Below are 19,458 nucleotides of genomic sequence, written 5' to 3' on the forward strand. Positions count from 1 at the left end.
ATTGTGGCCCACTATCGTTCTCATTATTTTTCTTTCAAATTTCAGAGGGTTATCTTGTTAATTGTCATTGCTTCCATCACATATGTAACAACAGGTCTTACATATCGCACCATCAATGCAAGACTATCACAACTCAAAAATAACCATTTTTTGTTTTTTATGAATCTGTAATGGTAATGGGTAGTCTAACATAATGAAAGAGTATTATAACTCAAAATTTAATATAAGACATTATTAAACAATATTAATGTTAAGTTATAATACTCTTGCATTATGTTAGACTACCCATTACCATTACAGATTCATAAAAAACAAAAAATGGTAATTTTTGGGTTGTGATAGTCTTGCATTGATGGTACGATATGTTCACCATATTCTCTTACTTATGAGTCTTGCTTAGCAGCCGATTTTTATTCATTCCATGTTTTTTGCCTTTCAGAATTTTTTCCTCTGTTCTCTCTTTTTCCGGATTTCCTTATTTTTACTCCCAAGTAGCTAAAGGAGGATACAGTTTCAAATTTATGGTTCTGCGTTATTAGATATTTCTGAGTTGTTGTGTCATCCTTTCTATTGTTATGTATTTTGTCTTGTGCTGGTTTACCTCTAGCTTTATTCTTTTTGCTTCCTTATCTAATTCTTCAATTGCTTTTATAAGTGCCATCTTCATCTTTCCTATAATGACTAGATCATCTGCATATGCTATTACTTGAAGTTGATCTGTAATAATGTTTTTGTTGGCAAAGTTTGTCAACTTTAGTATTCCTTTCAATATCAGGTTAACCAGTGTCAACGAGATAGAATCACCTTGTTTCACGCCTTTGTTGTGGTGTTCTTTAGGCTCACTGTTATTAGCATATGTTTTAATTTTTCTGGGATTGTAAATGCTTAATCAATCAATTCTTCAACAAAATTAAGGAAAATAACAATACATACAAAGGAAAAATAAAGAGAATAAGGACCAAAGAAGGAGTGATAATACTGGAAGATGTGCAGTATAAACAAGTATCTCTGGAACACTTCGGAGAGCTGTTAACAGAGGAAAAAACAGAGAATCAGGAAATAAATGAAGCTGAAGAAGGAGAAGGAAATATGAAAAACAGAAAGATGAGACAGACAAACCAACACATGAAGAACTGGCAAAAATCATAGAACAAAGCCGCAATGGTAAAACCCCAGGCAAGGATGGGATCAATTTTGAAATCATAAAATACGGAGGGGAAGAACTAATGGAGACTATCTACTAATTAAGAAAATACGGAAGGATGAAAAAATACTTGAGGAATGGGAAAATGGGCCTATAATCGTAGTATATAAGAAAGGAGACCAACAAACATGCAAAATCTACCGAGGGATCACGCTACTCAACACAGCCTATAAAATGTTAATATCGATAATTAATAAACGATTAGCAAAGGTTACAATGAAATAGTCGGGCAATATCAGTGTGGATTCACTCAAGGAAGATCGACTATAGACGCCATTCACACAATTAAGCAAATAATGGAGAAAGCAGGAACACAAAATAGAACTGAAAATGCTTTTTATCGATTTTCAACAGGCATTTGACTCAATAAAGAGACAACAGCTTATATTAGCACTAAAAAACCTGGACATACCCGGAAAACTTATAAGACTTATCACAATGGTTATGAAGAGCACCGAGGTTAGTATAAGAACACAGAAAGGCGAAACGGAAGAAATAATTGTAAATAAAGGACTAAAACAAGGAGATGCGTTATCAACTACTTTATTGAAGTTATATTTCTTTAGGCACGAGGGTGAATTTTAACATTCCCTGGCGCATGCGCACACCGACAGTATGTTGTTAGTTGCTAAATCATCCAAGTTATGTATGTATCAGCGCCACTAAGGTTTGAAAATAATATATTAGTGTTTTTAGTAAATATATTCATTATAATTTTTGTGTCTTTGGATTTGTCTTCCTTGGGAGTAAGATAATAAGTATTTTAAACCAGGGGCGGCCCGTCGGGGTAGGCAAGGTAGGCGCCGCCTACCCTCTTCAAATGTAGTACAATAATATAAATTATTAATATAAATTACTTATTTCAAAATTGTAATTTATAAATTTTGACACAATATCTACAATAAAATAGCAAAAATTATCCAAATTATTTTTAAAAATATCCAAAAAATTTTCTCCGTAGTTATAATTATTGTACGCTCCTTGTAGTATCAGTAGTACTGTATAGATTCTATATTCTCCTTGGTCAGGCACTCGGGAACGTAGCCTGAAATAGAACGACGCCGAATTGACGTGCGATCTCTCTCTGTTTACGCGAGCAGGTCTGCTCGTAGCGACCGTATTCTACGATTTTGAACGGGCGGATAGGCACAGAGTCTTATAGCCGGACCTACAAAATTTTATCAGTTGCTTCTCTTGTGTCTTGTGAAACTGTTTTAAAATAATTGTTTTTTGATTTTGGCTGTTATTAGTAGGTTAAGTATTGAATAAAACTAGGTAAGACAATTTAAATTTGTTTATGAAAACTGAATAATGTGTTATTAGATTATATAGATAATTAAAAATTTAAAGCGAGGTTAATTGTTAACTTATCAATTTATTCGAATAGTAAATTATTATTTGATACATAAATAAAATAAGTAATATTTGACGTTGTTGAAACGTAGGTGTGTTAGTTTTATTGGTGGAAAAACTTTAGTCATCGAATATGAATATTTTAAACGATGTAATATGCAGTTTGATCGAGACGCCTTTTTCAAGGCGCCAAAATCAAGAAAGATTAGTAATTATTTCAATGGGCCAGCCTTTACAAAATGTAACAATTTTATCCACAGATAAGACAAAAGACAATCAACCATTTTCGAGATCGTTTAAAACAATATGGTATGAAAATCATAAATGGCTAAGCGGAAGTTATTTTAAAAATTCACTTTTCTGTTGGCCTTGTCTGTTGCTCTCAAATTTGAAGCAAAATGTTTGGGTGAGTCAGGGATATTCAGATTTGAAAAATTTATCAGCTAGTGTAAAAAAACATGAATCTTCGAAAGAACATTTAAACAATTGCTTAGATTTAAAACGGTTAGAAAAAAATAAACAAACTACTGACAGTGCTTTCGCTGGACATATTTCTCTATCTAATAAGATATATAATGAAGAAGTTGAAAAAGATTGAAGAAGTTGAAGAAATTGATGTTACAATTCTTTTAGCAAAACAAGAACTTACATTTCGCGGTCGTGACGAGAGCCATAATTCTTCAAAAATGGGTAATTTTAAAGAAATTTTTAATTTAGTAGTTAAACGCGATCAGGAAATCCAGGATCATGTTAAAAAATAGAAGGGGTGTTCACGGGTTTGTCAAAAACAATACAAAATGATTTAATAGATTGTCTTGCCGATTACGTAAAAAATGAAATTTCAACAGAAATTAATGAAAGTCAATTTTTTTCTATACTAGCTGACGATATTACTGATATAACCGAAAAATCACAGTGTACTTTAACAATCCGTTTTGTTAACAAAGTTGGTCAGGTAACAGAAAGATTTTTAGGGTTTTTTGATGTTAGCGATAATAGATCTGCAGACGCTCTATATAGTTTAATTTCAAACGTGCTTGAGCCATATGATTACAAAAATAAATTAATTGCTCAATTTTACGATGGTGCAAGTGTAATGGCTGGCTCTTTAAACGGATTACAATCAAAAATTAAAGTAGATGCTCCAAAAGCAATTTTTACACATTGTTGCGCTCATAGATTACATTTAGTATTGCAAGACGGCTCAAAATGTATTACAAACTGTAGGATATTTTTTGTCGCCTACCCGAAGTATATGTGTAGCCTACCCGCATACTGAGGTCACGAGCCGCCACTGTTTTAAACATTTTTATATTTAATACTTCACTTGATCTATTTGTCACCGTCGTTTGTAATTACGTCCCAGAAGCCGTAAAAACAAAACCCTGATGGGTTATTGGTACATACAACATTCGACTACATAACGCGAAGGTCCCGGGTTCACATCTTGACACGGACGATTGTTATCCTTTTTTTTAATTTTTGATATTGTTTTAATAAAAAAATTTTGAAAGTGGTAATAACAAAATTAGTTTATTAATTAAATAAAATACAAATAAACTTTTAAGTATCTTTATTTCGTTGAAATCATATAATAGAAGTGTAACTTCTTACGTGCGTACAAAGTACACACACATTCTTTTTTTAACTTAGCATTAGAACATACTAGGAGAAAAATAAATAAAGGAAATCTACGGACGGGTGGTGATCAAGTTATTGCATACGCGGATGACATAGTATTAATCACAAAAACAAGAAAAATAATGGAAAACATGCTGAATGAAATACTAGAACAAGGAAAAAATAGGATTAAAGATATATGAAGAAAAGACAAAAATAACGAGATTTGGAAATAAACCGAAAAGCGTTGTCAACACAATCTGCACAAATAAGTTTGAAGAAGTGGAAAAATTTAAATAACATGGGGTAACTATTTCCAAAACAGGACATAGAAGAGCTGAAATCGAAGAAGATTATTACAGCTAACAGAGCTTTCCATGCAAACAAAATATTACTCAAAAGCAAAATAATTACGAAGAATACAATAATTAGGCTTACATTATTGTAAGATGTAAAAAAACTCACTATGACAAAAAGATATGAGGAGGGCTTGAGAATATTGGAGAGGAAAGTGATGAGAGCTATACTGGTACCTGTTAGATTGTCTGAAACAGAATACAGGATTAGGACTAACAACCAAATAAAACACGAGCTGAATTGTCTGAAACAGGATACAGAATTAGGACTAACAACGAAATAAAACAAGAGCTGAAAGATGGGGATATAATTAAAAAAATTAAACAGTACAGAGTTAGATGGTTGGGGTATATATGGAGAGCAGGTAGCGCAACATCTATCCACTCAATTTTACAATGGGATCCCGGAGTTCGGAGAAGATGCGGAAGACCTAGAATAAAATGATTACAGGAACTACAGGAAGATTTACATAGGGCAGGGATTAGAGACTGGCAGGGAAAGACAGGGGATAGAAAGAAATGGAGAAGCATAGTCAATAGTATCGAGTAGGAGACTGGGACTGATCCCCCCAAAAAAGATGGATATAGATCAGAGGTCGGCAAAGAGGCGCCCGCGGGCGTCACTGCGGCCTTAAACTATTGTTAATTTAGACAAGAAATTCAAAACGTATATTTTTTATTTTTATACGTTTATATTTATACAGTGAGCACGTAAAGGTTCGAATAAATTCATTTTCTCGAGAATGGACGATTGTGGAAAAAAAATCCCGAAACAGGTCAATTTTTATTTTTAAATTACGACTTTTTGGCATATATATCAAACTAGTGCCGTCACCCATCTGGGCGTGATGACGTCATCGATGATTTTTTTAAATGAGAATAGTGGTCGTGTCATAGCTCATTTGAAGGGTAATTCAATTCTATATTCAGTAATATAAACATTAACATAATTATTTATACAGTGTGTCCAAAAAAAAATTTTTTGGATTCAATTTTTTGACATAAAAAGAAGAATATCTGTAATTTATTTAATTCAAAATACATTTTACTGCTCTCAGAAAACAGAAAAAAAATAATATTTGAAAAATAATCATTGATATTGGCTTAAATTAAATGTTCAAATTGTTACGAGGCTGGTGGGTGGCTGCTTTAATATTGAATTTAAGCAAAAAACAACATTTATTTGCCAAAAAACATTTTTTCTGTTTTCTGATAGCAGTAAAACGTATTTTGAATTAAATAAATTACACACATTCTTCTATGTCAATAAATTTAATTCAAAAAAAATTTTTTTAGGCACCCTCTATAAATAATTATGTTAATGGTTATATTACTGAATAAAGAATTGAATTACCTTTCAATTGAGCTATCATACGACCCCTATTCTCATTTAAAAAAATCATCGAAGACGTCATCACGCCCAGACGGGTGACGTCACTATACTAGTATGATATATATGCCAAAAAGTCGTAATTTAAAAATAAAAATTGACCTGTTTCGGGATTTTTTTCCAAAATCGTTCGTTCTTGAGAAAATGAATTTATTCCAACCTTTACGTGCTCACTGTATATTTGTTAGGTCAAAAAATAGTTGGCGCCCGCCATGAATTTTTAATTTAGTATTTCACTCTTTACATTACAAACGTTGCCGACCTCTGATCTAGATAGTATTTTAACGGCTCAACCCCACCAGGGGTATTTAGCCATTTTATTATTACAGTAGACTCCTTCTATAACGAAGGCGGACTTCTGAAAATGGCGGACTAATTACCTCGTTATAAGAGGATCTCGTTATATCAGACAACAATAATATTGAAATGTTTTGATGCATCTTACGTAGTTTATTAGGTGTCGATGGTCGACCTGAACAATGACACTTCGCCATCGTAAATTGTAAATTTCCTACAATATTCAATATCGGTCTATAGATAACCGATAAGTTTATTACAGACAGTGGGATTTATTACAGCACTGGCCTTGGCCTCGATAATAACACAGATGTTTGGGCATTTTTATATACAACAGGCAGTTGGGGACTGGAGTATTTATTTATAGCCATTACTGCCCTAAAAACAGGTAAAGAAACAAATTCATCGATTTAATTTTTCCTTGTTATAACCAAATATGCCTCGCTATAGTTCAATAGGAATTTCATGGGACATCTAGTGTATCTCGTTATAAGCGAAACAGAGAGTCCACTGTATTATTATGTACTTACTTAATATCATCAATAAATGCCACTGCATTTTCTGGTACTTGTATAGTGTCACAGCTGTCTTCACTTTTTCTAGAACAGATTCCTTCCAAAACGGTCTGATACGATTGATCTATGTTAGCTTTGTAATTGTCATACTCTTCTTCAGTTAAATAAGAAATACCTTCCTTGAAGAGCTTATTAAAATCGAATCCATGACCAATTAGAAAATCTATACTCGAAGATTGGCATAAAAATCTTATATCAGGTACATTTCTGTTCACAGGTCGTCTAAATGTATAAAAATTATATGTTTGATGTTTAAAATTATTGTCAACTTCATCATATCTGAAAATAAAGAAGAGGAAATATTTTTATTTAAATTATGTACTGTATTTCAATACGGTTAATTCATGTTAAGGATTAGGGGAGTGCATATAGATTTTCACTTCGGAAAAATCAAACAAGATAGAACTTTTTGTAATTTCATCAAGAAATGTTTAATAAACAACATGTCAAAAAGGTCTACTCGAGAAGTGGGTGCTTCATTTTTTATTAAAAAAATGAACTGCGAAATTAGATGGTTTTTAAATAACTCCGAAAATATAAATTGTAGAAAAAAATTGACTTGACCGTTGAAAAATTCAGAAAATATTACAAAAAAAACCATCTATAAAGATTTTTCTAAAATTAAATCTGTAGCTTCTAAAATTTTTATTTATAACTCTAAAGTCACCCTTCTCACAAACATTGGCGCACTGTAAACTAGCGTACGGCGAAGTGCACGATTGAGTTATTTTAACGTAATTCTTTAACTGATGGATCAAATGAAATGTTATAAATTGATCATGAAAGAAGAATAATTTAGCTATCTTATGGTTGTAATAAAAAGAAATAAAATTTATGGGCATAAGTATGGTGTGGGCGGAAAGTTAGACTTACATGAATTTGGTTTAAAAATGATTTAAAAATGTGTAACCAATACAATTTTTCTTATAAAACTCTCAATTTTGCACAGCTTCCCTTTCAGACATCTTACTAAACGAAGTTTCTCTCAAAAAAAATCTCAAAAATTTAATTCAAATGATACGACGTCTCAAAAAATGTAATTTTTGAAAATTTCGTAGGTTTACAGAATTACCACCACTTTAAGACGGTATTACTCAAGTTTGAACAGATTTATTACAGTTTTATAGGTGCCTTTTTAAAGCTTAGGATGTAATATTTAAAATGCACTAAATTATTTTACTTTAGAAATGAACTAAACTATTTCTTTTTGAGAAAATCAAGAAAGATAACAAAAATGTAATACAAAAACCGAAAATTACCAGTTAAAAAAATGTTTATACAAAGTGATCAAAACTTTTTTTATAAAACTTTCCTAAAATACATTTAATAATAAGCTTCAACAATAATAAATGTACAACAAAAAAATTTTTTAGCTCTTACACAGTATGTCTGCGTAGCTTGAAACCTATTGATAACTTTTTTATTGCCAGTTTTACGAAAAAAAGTTATTCTTTATAAAATACTCTGCGTCGTATATAATCTAAGATGCAACCATCAAATGTCAAATTTTATTAATTTTATACGAGGTATGTCAAAAAATATGAATTTCACTCAAGAGTAAAGTACCTTTATATTTCACAATATCGAAAATTGTTATTAAGAAAAGTTGTTTGGAATTAAAAAATATGTTTCATTGTCCAATTACATCCTTCTAGTTAAAATATTGTGAATAATAAAGGCACTTATTCTAACTCTTAGTAAAATTCATATTTTTTAAATACCTCGTATAAAATTGCAAAAGTTTGATATCTGTTAGTTGTATCTTAGATTTTAGACCAGGTAGAGCATTTTATGAAAAATAACTTTTTTTCGTAAAATTGATAATAAACTACATAATTGTAATAAAATGATGATGGGTATCCGTAATTTGAGAAAAAATTGAAATTTTTTTTTTTTCGATTAGAATGATGTAATTGTATATTAAAACATAGTTTTTAATTTCAAACAACTTTTCATAATAGCATTTTTTGATATTCTGGAATATGAAGGTACTTTACACTTTAACGAAATTTATATTTTTGACATAACTCATATAAAATTGATAAAATTTGATATATGACGGTTGAGATTTAAATTTTCGACATTCCAGAGCATTTTATGAATAATAACTTTTTTTCGTAAAATTGATAATAAAAAAGTTTTGCATGTGGTTCCTAGCTATGCAGACATACTGTATAAGAGCTTCTGTATAAGAATTTTTAAATTGTAATGCCATATTCGGATTCAGCATAATCAAAAACAAAACAGAAACATATTTGATAAAAGTAAAATGATGAATTCAACGATATTTTTAAAATTATTTATACAAAACAATTGTTATTGTTTAAACAATTAATAAACAATAAGCGGCCAAATCTGCGAGTAGAACTTTTTACTTTAACATGTATATAAACTAACAAAAAAAGTTTTAGAAAAATATAAGCTTGTTTGAATTTTTCCAAAACAATGCATGTTCTCGTTCTAATTGCACTCCCCTAGATATATAGAAACAACAATGACTAAACAAAATGACATCATGGGCAATCCTCTAAGCATGGGCAAGACTCTAAGCCCGTTGCTATCTGATATTTTTATGGACCATCTAGAAACAATGATTTCAAAACATCCTATATTCAAACAGTTCTTATATTCGAGGAGATACATGGATGACATACTACAGTAGATGGCGAATTAATTACCTTGTTATAAGGGGATCTCGATATATCAGACAATAATCATATTGAAATGTTTTGATGCCTCTTACGTAGTTTATTAGGTGTCGATGGTCGACCTGAAGAATGAGCGCCATCATAAATTGTAAATTTCCTACATTATTCAATATCGGTGGATAAACAGGAAGAAGTTTATTACAGGCAGCGGAGTTTATTACAGCACAGGCCTCGATAATAACACAGATGTTGGGCATTTCTATATACAGCCAGTTGGGTAATTTATTTATAGCCATTACTGCGCCTAAAGCCAGGTAAAGAAACATATTCTTGATTTCATTTTTCCTCGTTATAACCAAATATGCCTCGTTATAGAGAGTTATAGTTCAATAGGAATTTTATGGGGCACCTAATGTACTTACCTCGTAATATCTGTGTTCGTTATAGAGAGAGTCCACTGTAGTATACTTTGCATGCACTAACAGGCAACTTGATCAATTTTTATCATAACATTAATTCACTCCATAGTAATATTGAATTTACAATAGAAGCAGAACAGAATCAGTCCATAAATTTTCTAAATTTAAAAATTACCGACTCCAAAACAAACAAGACTTCTAAAGGCTGTATGACACTATACATTTTCTTGTATCATTTCTAATATCGTTTCTGATATGTCAAAAAAATGCATAGTGTCATACACAGATACAAGAAACGATATCAGAAACGATACAAGAATTTGAGTCAGACACAGATTCTTGTCCAAGAACTGCGCCAATTTCTGCGCAAAGAGCAAAAACATAAAACCTGCTGGTAAAACATCTAAAATGTCATAATTACTTACTCATAATGGCGGCTGAAATGAAAATGGGATCATGTATTGATGAATTTATTTGTGTGTTTGTAGGTATTATTTATAAATCTTATATTGATACTTAATATACCGTTTGGTATGGACTACTGTTCTATTACTAATAACCATATATTTAGCTCCTAGTAAAGTTCAAACTATAAATTTAGGTTTCATGGTGCATAATTTTTTACAAAATACAATAATATAGCTCCTAATTTGGATCAAACTGAAGATAATTCTAATGCAAATATTTTAGCACAAATATATCAAAACAAAATAAAAGCACAATTAATCAACCTCAAACAGTCAACGTAAAATTCTGGTTAACATTAAAACGTTAATTAAAAGTTTATAAATTTTATAAAATCCTTAAAATCAGCTGTAGATGTAGATGCAGTACTACCATAACGTGACACGGGGTGACAAACAAAATATCGACCAATCACGTGCCGAATTTCATACAATTTTCGATACAAGAACTTGCATAGAATAGAATAGAATAGAATAGAATACTTTATTGGTATAGCTTTACAGCTGCCATCATAAAGATGGATATACACGTCAGATATACAACACAATATAGTCACAAAGTGTCATACAGGGCACAAAATGTACGTACAAGAAATGATACAAGAAAATGTATACAAGAAACGATATCAGAAACGATATTAGAAATGATACAAGAAAATGCATAGTGTCATACAGCCATAAGAATTTCATAAACCTGCCATATTGACACAACCATACACTATTCATCATTCCACCCTACAGAACATAAATTAGCAGCCTACCATAGCATGTTGTACATACACTCAGGTGCAAAACAATCGATCCACTTAAAAATTTGGTCAATTTGATGTCACGAATTTGCTAAACCCGTTGTCCGATTTAAGTGATTTTTTTATCATGTTATAGCCTTATTCATTAATTTAATCATATAAGTGCAATCAAAGTGAAATCATAAGTGCAGTGCATCAGTGGACGAAAAGGCAGCAAAAACTGTAAGTCATTTGCATGCCTATTCTTATTGAAATAGAAATCCTACTAATAATACTTAAATATGAATTTGCTTAATTTGGGGCCGGTTGTTCGAACGCTAATCAACAATGATCATTATCAAATACTTAATTACTGTCACCAACTGTCAATGTCTACTTTGTTGGGGTTGCTGAAAACAATTGATTAGAATTATGAAATTACTTAATCAATTATGTTAATAATTGTTATGTTAATTGATTAACTAATCTCATAATTATAATCAATTATGTTTTCAGCAACCCAATAAAAGTTGACATTGACAGTTTTGGTGACAGTAATTAAATATTTGATAGTGATCATTGTTGATTAGCGTTCGAACAACCGGCCCTAAATGTAACATACAATATACAATACATGCAATATACAACACATACAGATTTATTAAAAATTATTTTTTTATCCAGGTAAAATATGTCTTCAGTAATTTTTTAAAAATTTGAACTGTCACTGCATTCTTAACACTGGGGGAAGATGGTTAAATTAATTCATACATTTGTAAAACAGGTATGTCATTGTGCTATGTTTATTAGTTTTTTGAATATCAAAATCTTCAATATTTCTCGTGGTGTATGAATGAACTTGACCCCTCAATGTAACATATTCATTAAAAAATGCAGGCAGCATTCCTTTTTTTAATTTAAAAATGAAAACCATAGTAAGGTAGTAAAGCCTTTGTTGAACTGAAAACCAACCTAAAGTAGAGTACATCATCTCAATTGGTGTGTAGCAATTGCATCGAAGAATTGTTCTCATACCTCTGTTATACAAAATTTGCAATGATTGAATTGATCCTTTATCACCTAAATATAAAACACTTGAACAGTAGTCAAAATGGGGCTGAATTATACTTTTAAATACAGTGATCCTTGAAAATAATGATAGATCTTTGCTAATTCTATTAAACAAAAATAATTTTTTAGATATTTTCTTGCAAATATATTCAAAATGAGGTTTCAGAGAGAGTGTGTTATCCAGTATAAATCCAAGATATTTAATTTTATTGACCCATTTGATGCATTAATTATTAACTTTTAGTTTCAAATTATCCATACTTATATTATTTAATTTATATCGACTAGAGACTATCATTGACTTTGTTTTACTCGCATTAAGTTTTAACTTGTTAGCATCCAAAAAATATTTCTCAAAAATATTTGTTAGCATCCTTTATTCTATTATAAATTACTAAAATCTAAAGCTAAACAAAGCTTGGCGATCATCATTTTCCTAAAAACTTTTTGCTAATTAAATTAGGAGATAAGGAACTGGAAACAGATATTTAACAGAGCTCTTGGTAATTGAACAATTAAAACTTAATTATAGGAGACAGAGGCGACATCAGCAAAATTTTAAAGGAAATAACAAATATTTTCACGAAAGATAAGAAAATTTCCTAAACGAAGGGAGTAGATTGAGTAGACGGGTATATAGAAGGGCAGCTTAGGTAATTGGTCGGGGGTGGACTGAGTAGCTTCTCGGTGGTTTCCTGAGACGCCCAATATTGCCCAAGATCTGCAAGGAATTTCTCGAGAAAACCATGAGTTCAAACGACTATCCAGATGAACAGAACAAAAAAAAAACATCAATTCTAAGCTAGTATGGGATTGTGTATGTGCCCCAAATAAACTAGGAGATTGTAGCAAGGTTATGGTAGCCTGGGTACGAGGGTCATAAGGGCAAATAAGAAGCAGCTGGAATGGCCAAACAAGACTAGACCAGAACCCTTCTGCGGCATTGCAAAGGCAATAACAAGAATGGCTACAAGAAAGTGGGTAGCTCACAAATCTTTGGAATGGTGGGGAAATTCCCCCGGACAAAGACTGGCGAAACAATGCATTACAGAACATTCGCCAAAATTTACTGCAGACCTAATGAGCAAAGACAGGAATACAGTTAAAACAATAGTAGGTCTGCTAAACTGAATTCGCTCTAGGGTCAATCCATGCCAAGTGGTCCAATATAAATTAAGTTGGTTGCTTGACTATTTTTAATACTTTTTATTTTTCTACCACTTAAACTTCAGTCCATAGAGACTACAGAATTCCATTTATTTTATTTTTTAAAAATTTAGTTTACCGATGACGGCCATTTTGGTTAAAGCGTGTCGATAATTTTCACGGAAAACATGGCTTCGCTCTTTAGCCAATATTTTTTCTGAGGTTTGTCCTAAAACATTAAATCAAAAACCAAACTTTTTAGAAAAGTATGCTCTAAAAAAACGGTCTGTAGCATTATTTAATTTCAAATTACCCTTAAGGCCTTAAATGAACCTCAAAGTTTGAATAGGTAAACTGATAAAATTCCATTTTCAGCATTTTTTTAACAGCATAAGGCAAGCTGATATTGGTTTGTAATTTTTTTCTGCAAAAGATATACGTACATACTTTAAATAAAAAAAGTTTGAGCTTTGAGACTTAAGTAAATTTTTTCAAAAAAAAATTTCAAAAACGTAATTTTTTGAAAAATCTCAAAGTTTGACCCCTTATATCTCTGATGGGCACGGATAAAAAAATTTGAAATTTGGCTGAATGTTAGCCCCTAGCAAGTAGAATAAGGAGTAAAAATTTGGAGTTGCAGACTTACAACGTCATATAGGAGTTACAGGCCTGAAAAATGGTCAAAAATCAAAATGGTCAAAATTTGAGCGTTTGCGGGCAGGGTAATTAAAATTTAAATAAACTGTCTAATGAAATAAAAATTAATCTATTTTTTCCAGATTTCACAATGGATACAAATTTATACAGGGTGGGCCAAAGAAAAGAGTCCACCTCGATATTTCTCAATAGTTACCTATTAGATTTTAAGGAAATGCCGAAATAGGTCCATTTTTATTTTTATTATATTGCAACTTTTTGGGATATAAATTACAATTAAATTACAATTTTTTTATATATATTTCGTACATCTCCATGACGTGTTATCGTCAGTGACGTCACCCATCTGGGCGTGATGACGTAATCGATGATTTTTTAATGGTAATATGGGTCGTATGTTATCTCATTTGAAAGAGTGTTCAATTCTCTGTTCAGTAGTATAAACAATAATATAATTATATATACAGGGTGGCCAAAAAATAATTCTTGAATTAAATTAATTGACACAAAAAGTAGACTGTATGTAATTTATTTAACTCAAAATATATTTTATTGCAAATAAACATTGCTTTTCGCTTAAATTAAATGTTCAAACTGTCAAGAGGTAAGTGGGAGGCTGTTTGTGATTTAATTTAAGCGAGAAGAAATGTTTATTTGTGAAATAAATATTTTTTCTATTTTTTGACAGCAGTACAATGTATTTTTAGTTGCCACAAGACCCCTATCCCATTTAAAAAAATTATCGATTACGTCATCACGCTCTGATGGATGACATCACGTAGTATGAAATATATCCCAAAAAGTTGCAATATAATAAAAATAAAAATGGACCTATTTCGGCATTTCCTTAAAATCTAATAGACTAATTATTGCCAAATATTGAGGTGGAATCTTTTCTTTGGCCCACCCTGTATAAATTTGTATTCATTGTGAAATCTGGTGAAAATAGATTAATTTTTATTTCATTAGACAGTTTATTTGAATTTTAATTACCCTGCCCGCAAACACTCAAATTTTGACCATTTTGATTTTTGACAATTTTTTCAGGCTGTAACTCCTATATGACCTAAGTCTGCAACTCCAAATTTTTAATACTTATTCTACTTGCTAGGGGCTAACATTCAGCCAAATTTCAAATTTTTTCATCCGTACCCATCAGAGATATAAGGGGTCAAATTTTGAGATTTTTCAAAAAATTACGTTTTTGAGATTTTTTTTGAAAAAATTTTCTCAAGTCTAAAAGCTCAAACTTTTTTTATTTAAAGTATGTACGTATGTCTTTTTCAGAAAAAAATTACAAACCAATATCAGCTTGCCTTATGCTGTTAAAAAAATGGTGAAAATGGAATTTTATCAGTTTACCTATTCAAACATTGAGGTTCATTTAAGGCCTTAAGGGTAGTTTGAAATTAAATAATGCTACAGGCCATTTTTTTAGAGCATACTTTTCTAAAAAGTTTGGTTTTTGATTTAATGTTCTAGGACAAACCTCAGAAAAAATATTGGCTAAAGAGCGAAGCCATGTTTTCCGTGAAAATAATCGACACGCTTTAACAAAAATGGCTGTCATCGGCAAACTAAATTTTTAAAAAATAAAATAAATGCAATTTTGTAGTCTCTATAGGCTGAAGTTTAAAAGGTAAAAAAATAAAAAATATTAAAAATAGTCAAGCAACCACCTTTGGACCACGTGGCTTGGATTGACCCTCTATCGAGATTCACTTTGACACTGACGTTAGTAATTTCTTTTTTGGGAAGTTCAGTTGTCAGAAGTGACTGGAAATTACTACACAACCAACGCACCTGCTCATAGCCAATATTATTAATAGTAAACAGACATAAATCTAACATAAACCTTACGCCAATCAATAATTATTTATTTACACCATTATAATGTATTGATAACAAATGAGAAAATTATTTATTGTACAAAATAAAAATATTTTGTAGAAATAAACTCCACAAAATTTTATGAGATTAGTAGAAACTCCCACTATTTTTAATAATTTTTCTTTTTTTTATAAAAGATTAAGTTGATTTTAGCAGTTAATAGTGTGAGGTAGGAATTTTTGTGTTGTATGTTTCCTATTCCGAATGTGTCAAAGTGAATCTTGGTAGAGCGAATTCAGTATAACAGGGAACTGTACGCTGAATTGGCACCTGAAGCTGAAGGATTGGGAGATGATGACCTGTACAGATTCTATTACCTAAAAGAAGAAACAGAACAGCATATTCTGTCAATGTGCGGTTCTTTACATAAGGAGAAGAGAATCCATCCGCAAATAGCTACATGGAAGATTCAGTCTCGAACCTCTTAAAAAGAGTCAGGCTAGACGCTAGAGAATGTAATCTAGGACTTCATCATGTGCCAGCTTCTCTAATAAGATCAGCAACCATCATGGCAATTCGCACTTTCGATACCGCTGCTCTAAAGAGATCAGCGAAGTGCAGTTAAACCAAGACAACAATCGATCTGAAATGGTTGCAGTGGAATAGGCCAAAGGGGCACCTCTATATCCATCTACAGTAGAACTCCAATTATCCGGATTAATTGGGACTGGTCCCGATCCGGATAATCAAAAATCCTGATAATTGGATAATTGGAAAAAGGCCTTTTCCGGGAAAGAAACGTAATTACAGCAAAACACAATCGAGAACATATATACAGTATTTATTATGAAAAACAATACAGTATACACAACAATACTGAATCACAGTAAAATGAATTATTTTTTTACAAACTTGATTTTTTCTTTTTCTCAATCTGATCCGGATAATTGGAGTCCGGATAATTGGAATTCTACTGTACCTATCCAGGTCGCAGTGTGAAAATGTCTATGAATCTAAAAGATCCCTTTACCTACTTACCTAAAAGTACTTATTCCATATTGTAAGACCAAAAAGTCTTTACTGTTGATTCTCATTTTTGAGTAATATTCCTGTGGGGTGTCAAAAGCCTTTATATTCCTAACAATATTGAGTCCTGATAATTCACAATCGATACTCACAAATAAACTAGCATTAATAGCCTTTTCTATTTCACTAAAAAGTGAACTGAAATCTAAAAGAAAACAATGACTTCAAAATATTAAGACTGAAATGAATAAATTATAATATTCTTACTTGAATTTAGAACTTCCATTATTTAGGAAATGGGTAAACGTATTACTTTATTTTACACAAGTTTTAAAATCCAATATCCAAATCCAATACCGCTTTTTAACCTTAATAATAAGGAGACGTTAATTTGTCCAATTCGTTCCTCTATTTGCGCATGTGCAAGCAATGTCATATAAAGGAATCTTTTATTTTGACAATTGACATTAAATATTTTTGTAAATTTGTAAAAAATTATAAAAATAACTTTTAAAATGTGCTGAAATTCTGTATAAAATCTGCTGTTACCTCGTTACCTGTAATGTAGATAAAAAGTAAAATAAATCATGGAAAAGAGTAAAACGTTGACTTTAATTAGTATTTTGTCATTTAAAGAACAGAACAACATAGAACATAACTGATAATAATCATCCTGCAATATAGAAGTACATTTAGAAATAAATACTCTATTTTAGGAGTTGTTAAATACTTGTGCATATTATGGGTATATAAAATGGGGAATTTATGGACAATGTATTGCTATCCAGTTCTCAACTACAGCAGTTGAAGTGCTTCCATTATAAATATTGCTTGTTATTGAAAGATTTGGTATTTTGAAGAGATTTTTCATATTGATATGTGAAATGAGATGCAATGCAAGAAATCTTTTGTTCAAAGAATATCAGCTTTACAAATATTGCAGTTGTTTAGAGAAAACATTGAAATACTGGCAACTGAGCCTGCGGTTATTTAATCGAACAAGCTGTGGCAGTACATTTTTAACCATGAGAAAATCTAGTGCAAATATATGTGTGTGTGTTTGTTTGTTTTAAAATGTTGCCATTTAAGGCAAATACAGTAAAAATTCCGTTAACCGAAATGTCTTGACAGTTTAAATAATTTTGTCAATAAAAAGTAAATTAAACAGCAATAAAATTAAGGAAATTGAACATGTTTAGAGTGTTTTTTTTTTAGGAATCTTCTATTTTCTTTTGTGTTTCCCTTCGGCAACGATGTTTTGTAGCTCTATCTCTCCAATACTATGTAATTTGATAAAAGGAGAATACAAAAAACAATGTTATTTTTAACCGAAATTCTTGTTATCCGAAACAGCCTCCCCCTCAATTATTTCGGTTAACGGAGGTTTTACTGTAAATGGCTAATGTTGATAATATATTATTTTTCTTGGATTGCAGTTTGTTAATAAATTTATAAATATGTACATACATGATATTGGTGTTTGATTTGAAATGATTTTAAGTATCATTTAAAGTATGTTATATCACATTCCGTTAAAAGAACTTCCACAACTAGCAAAAATGTATGATAAACAAATTGTTTTAAAGGATAAAAATAATAATAAAGGAATTAGCTGTATGGTGGGTTTTTTATAGTACATTTAAATAAACAAATGCTGACGGCATGCAAATGAAAGTGTAATTAATACTTTTGGTTCAAAACTTTATAGATTCTAATACATAAAGGATTAAAATTTAAAAAATAAATACTTAAACCTTTGTCTTATTGTATTAACCTCTTTATATTGTTAATACCATTTGGATTGCATATCAACCAAAGGATAACATGGAACAAACGCCTCCAAATGAAATGCAGGCAGTTGGATCTCAAGTTCAGACAAATGTACTGGCTCCTTGGTAGGACATCCAAATTGTCATTAAATAACAAATTACTACTATACAAAGCCGTGTTGGTCACAACTTTGATTTTATATTATGTTTTTGTTCCTTAGTACCCATTGTTTACTGCTATTTGTTGAATGATGTACAATTCTATCTTGAAGTTATTTATGGCATGGGTATTTCTGTCAGTGTATGTAACATATTATGTAGACTGCCAATAGGATTTTTCAGCCCTTCTCATTTGTTTAGAACTTCTGTTCCTAATGTCGTATATTAATATTATACATGGATGATTATAAGAACTATCAACAAGCTCGAAACAAATGAGAAGCGTTGAAAAGTCCTATTTATGTTGTGTTAGGATGGGATGATGAAATGTGTCAGCATTTTGTATTAGATAAAAAAAATAGCAAGTTGCCCGAATCATCATTGTAAATCAAAAACAGGTCTTTTGAGATATTAGACTTTGGCATCCATTTATCCAACGTTGTAATAGGCATCAGGAAAAGAACAAAAAGAAGAGAACAATACTTTGGGCAACTTGCTACTTTTTTTATCTAATACAAAATACTGACACAATTCATCATCCCATCCTAACTATTAGGGTGGCTATTAGAGCCACCTCAGAAAATTTTACTTTTGTTTAATAATGGTATGTAAATTTTTTCTTTATACGGTCCACGTTGCCTTTGAAACTTTAGAAATGGATGGTATGCTTCTGTTGGAGTGATTTAGTGTTAAATAATAAAGTTTTTATTTCTACTATTTTCCTTGGTGAGATGTACAACTAGTGT

At 31.0% G+C, this 19,458-nt stretch overlaps 1 protein-coding gene across 3 annotated transcripts in view; it reads right to left on the minus strand.

Moving 5' to 3' along the window:
• The window catches only part of LOC114326315 (poly(A)-specific ribonuclease PARN), a 53,830-nt gene extending 35,309 nt beyond the window's left edge, over positions 1-18,521 (minus strand). Inside the window, exons 1-3 of one of the 3 annotated variants that reach the window (XM_050646168.1) lie at positions 17,052-18,518; positions 16,797-16,989; positions 6,751-7,074 (exon numbers count right to left, since the gene is read on the minus strand). In XM_050646168.1, coding sequence (XP_050502125.1) covers positions 6,751-7,074; positions 16,797-16,989; positions 17,052-17,070 — 536 coding nt within the window. In that variant the 5' untranslated portion in view covers positions 17,071-18,518. Of the gene's footprint in view, positions 1-6,750; positions 7,075-16,796; positions 17,007-17,051 lie in introns of all 3 variants that reach the window. The other 2 variants (XM_050646169.1, XM_050646171.1) reach the window with 2 other exon arrangements.
• Between the last annotated feature and the right edge of the window lie 937 nt (positions 18,522-19,458).

The sequence above is a fragment of the Diabrotica virgifera genome, chromosome 3 (genome assembly GCF_917563875.1).
Source record: "Diabrotica virgifera virgifera chromosome 3, PGI_DIABVI_V3a".
In the NCBI taxonomy this organism is placed as follows: domain Eukaryota; kingdom Metazoa; phylum Arthropoda; class Insecta; order Coleoptera; family Chrysomelidae; genus Diabrotica; species Diabrotica virgifera.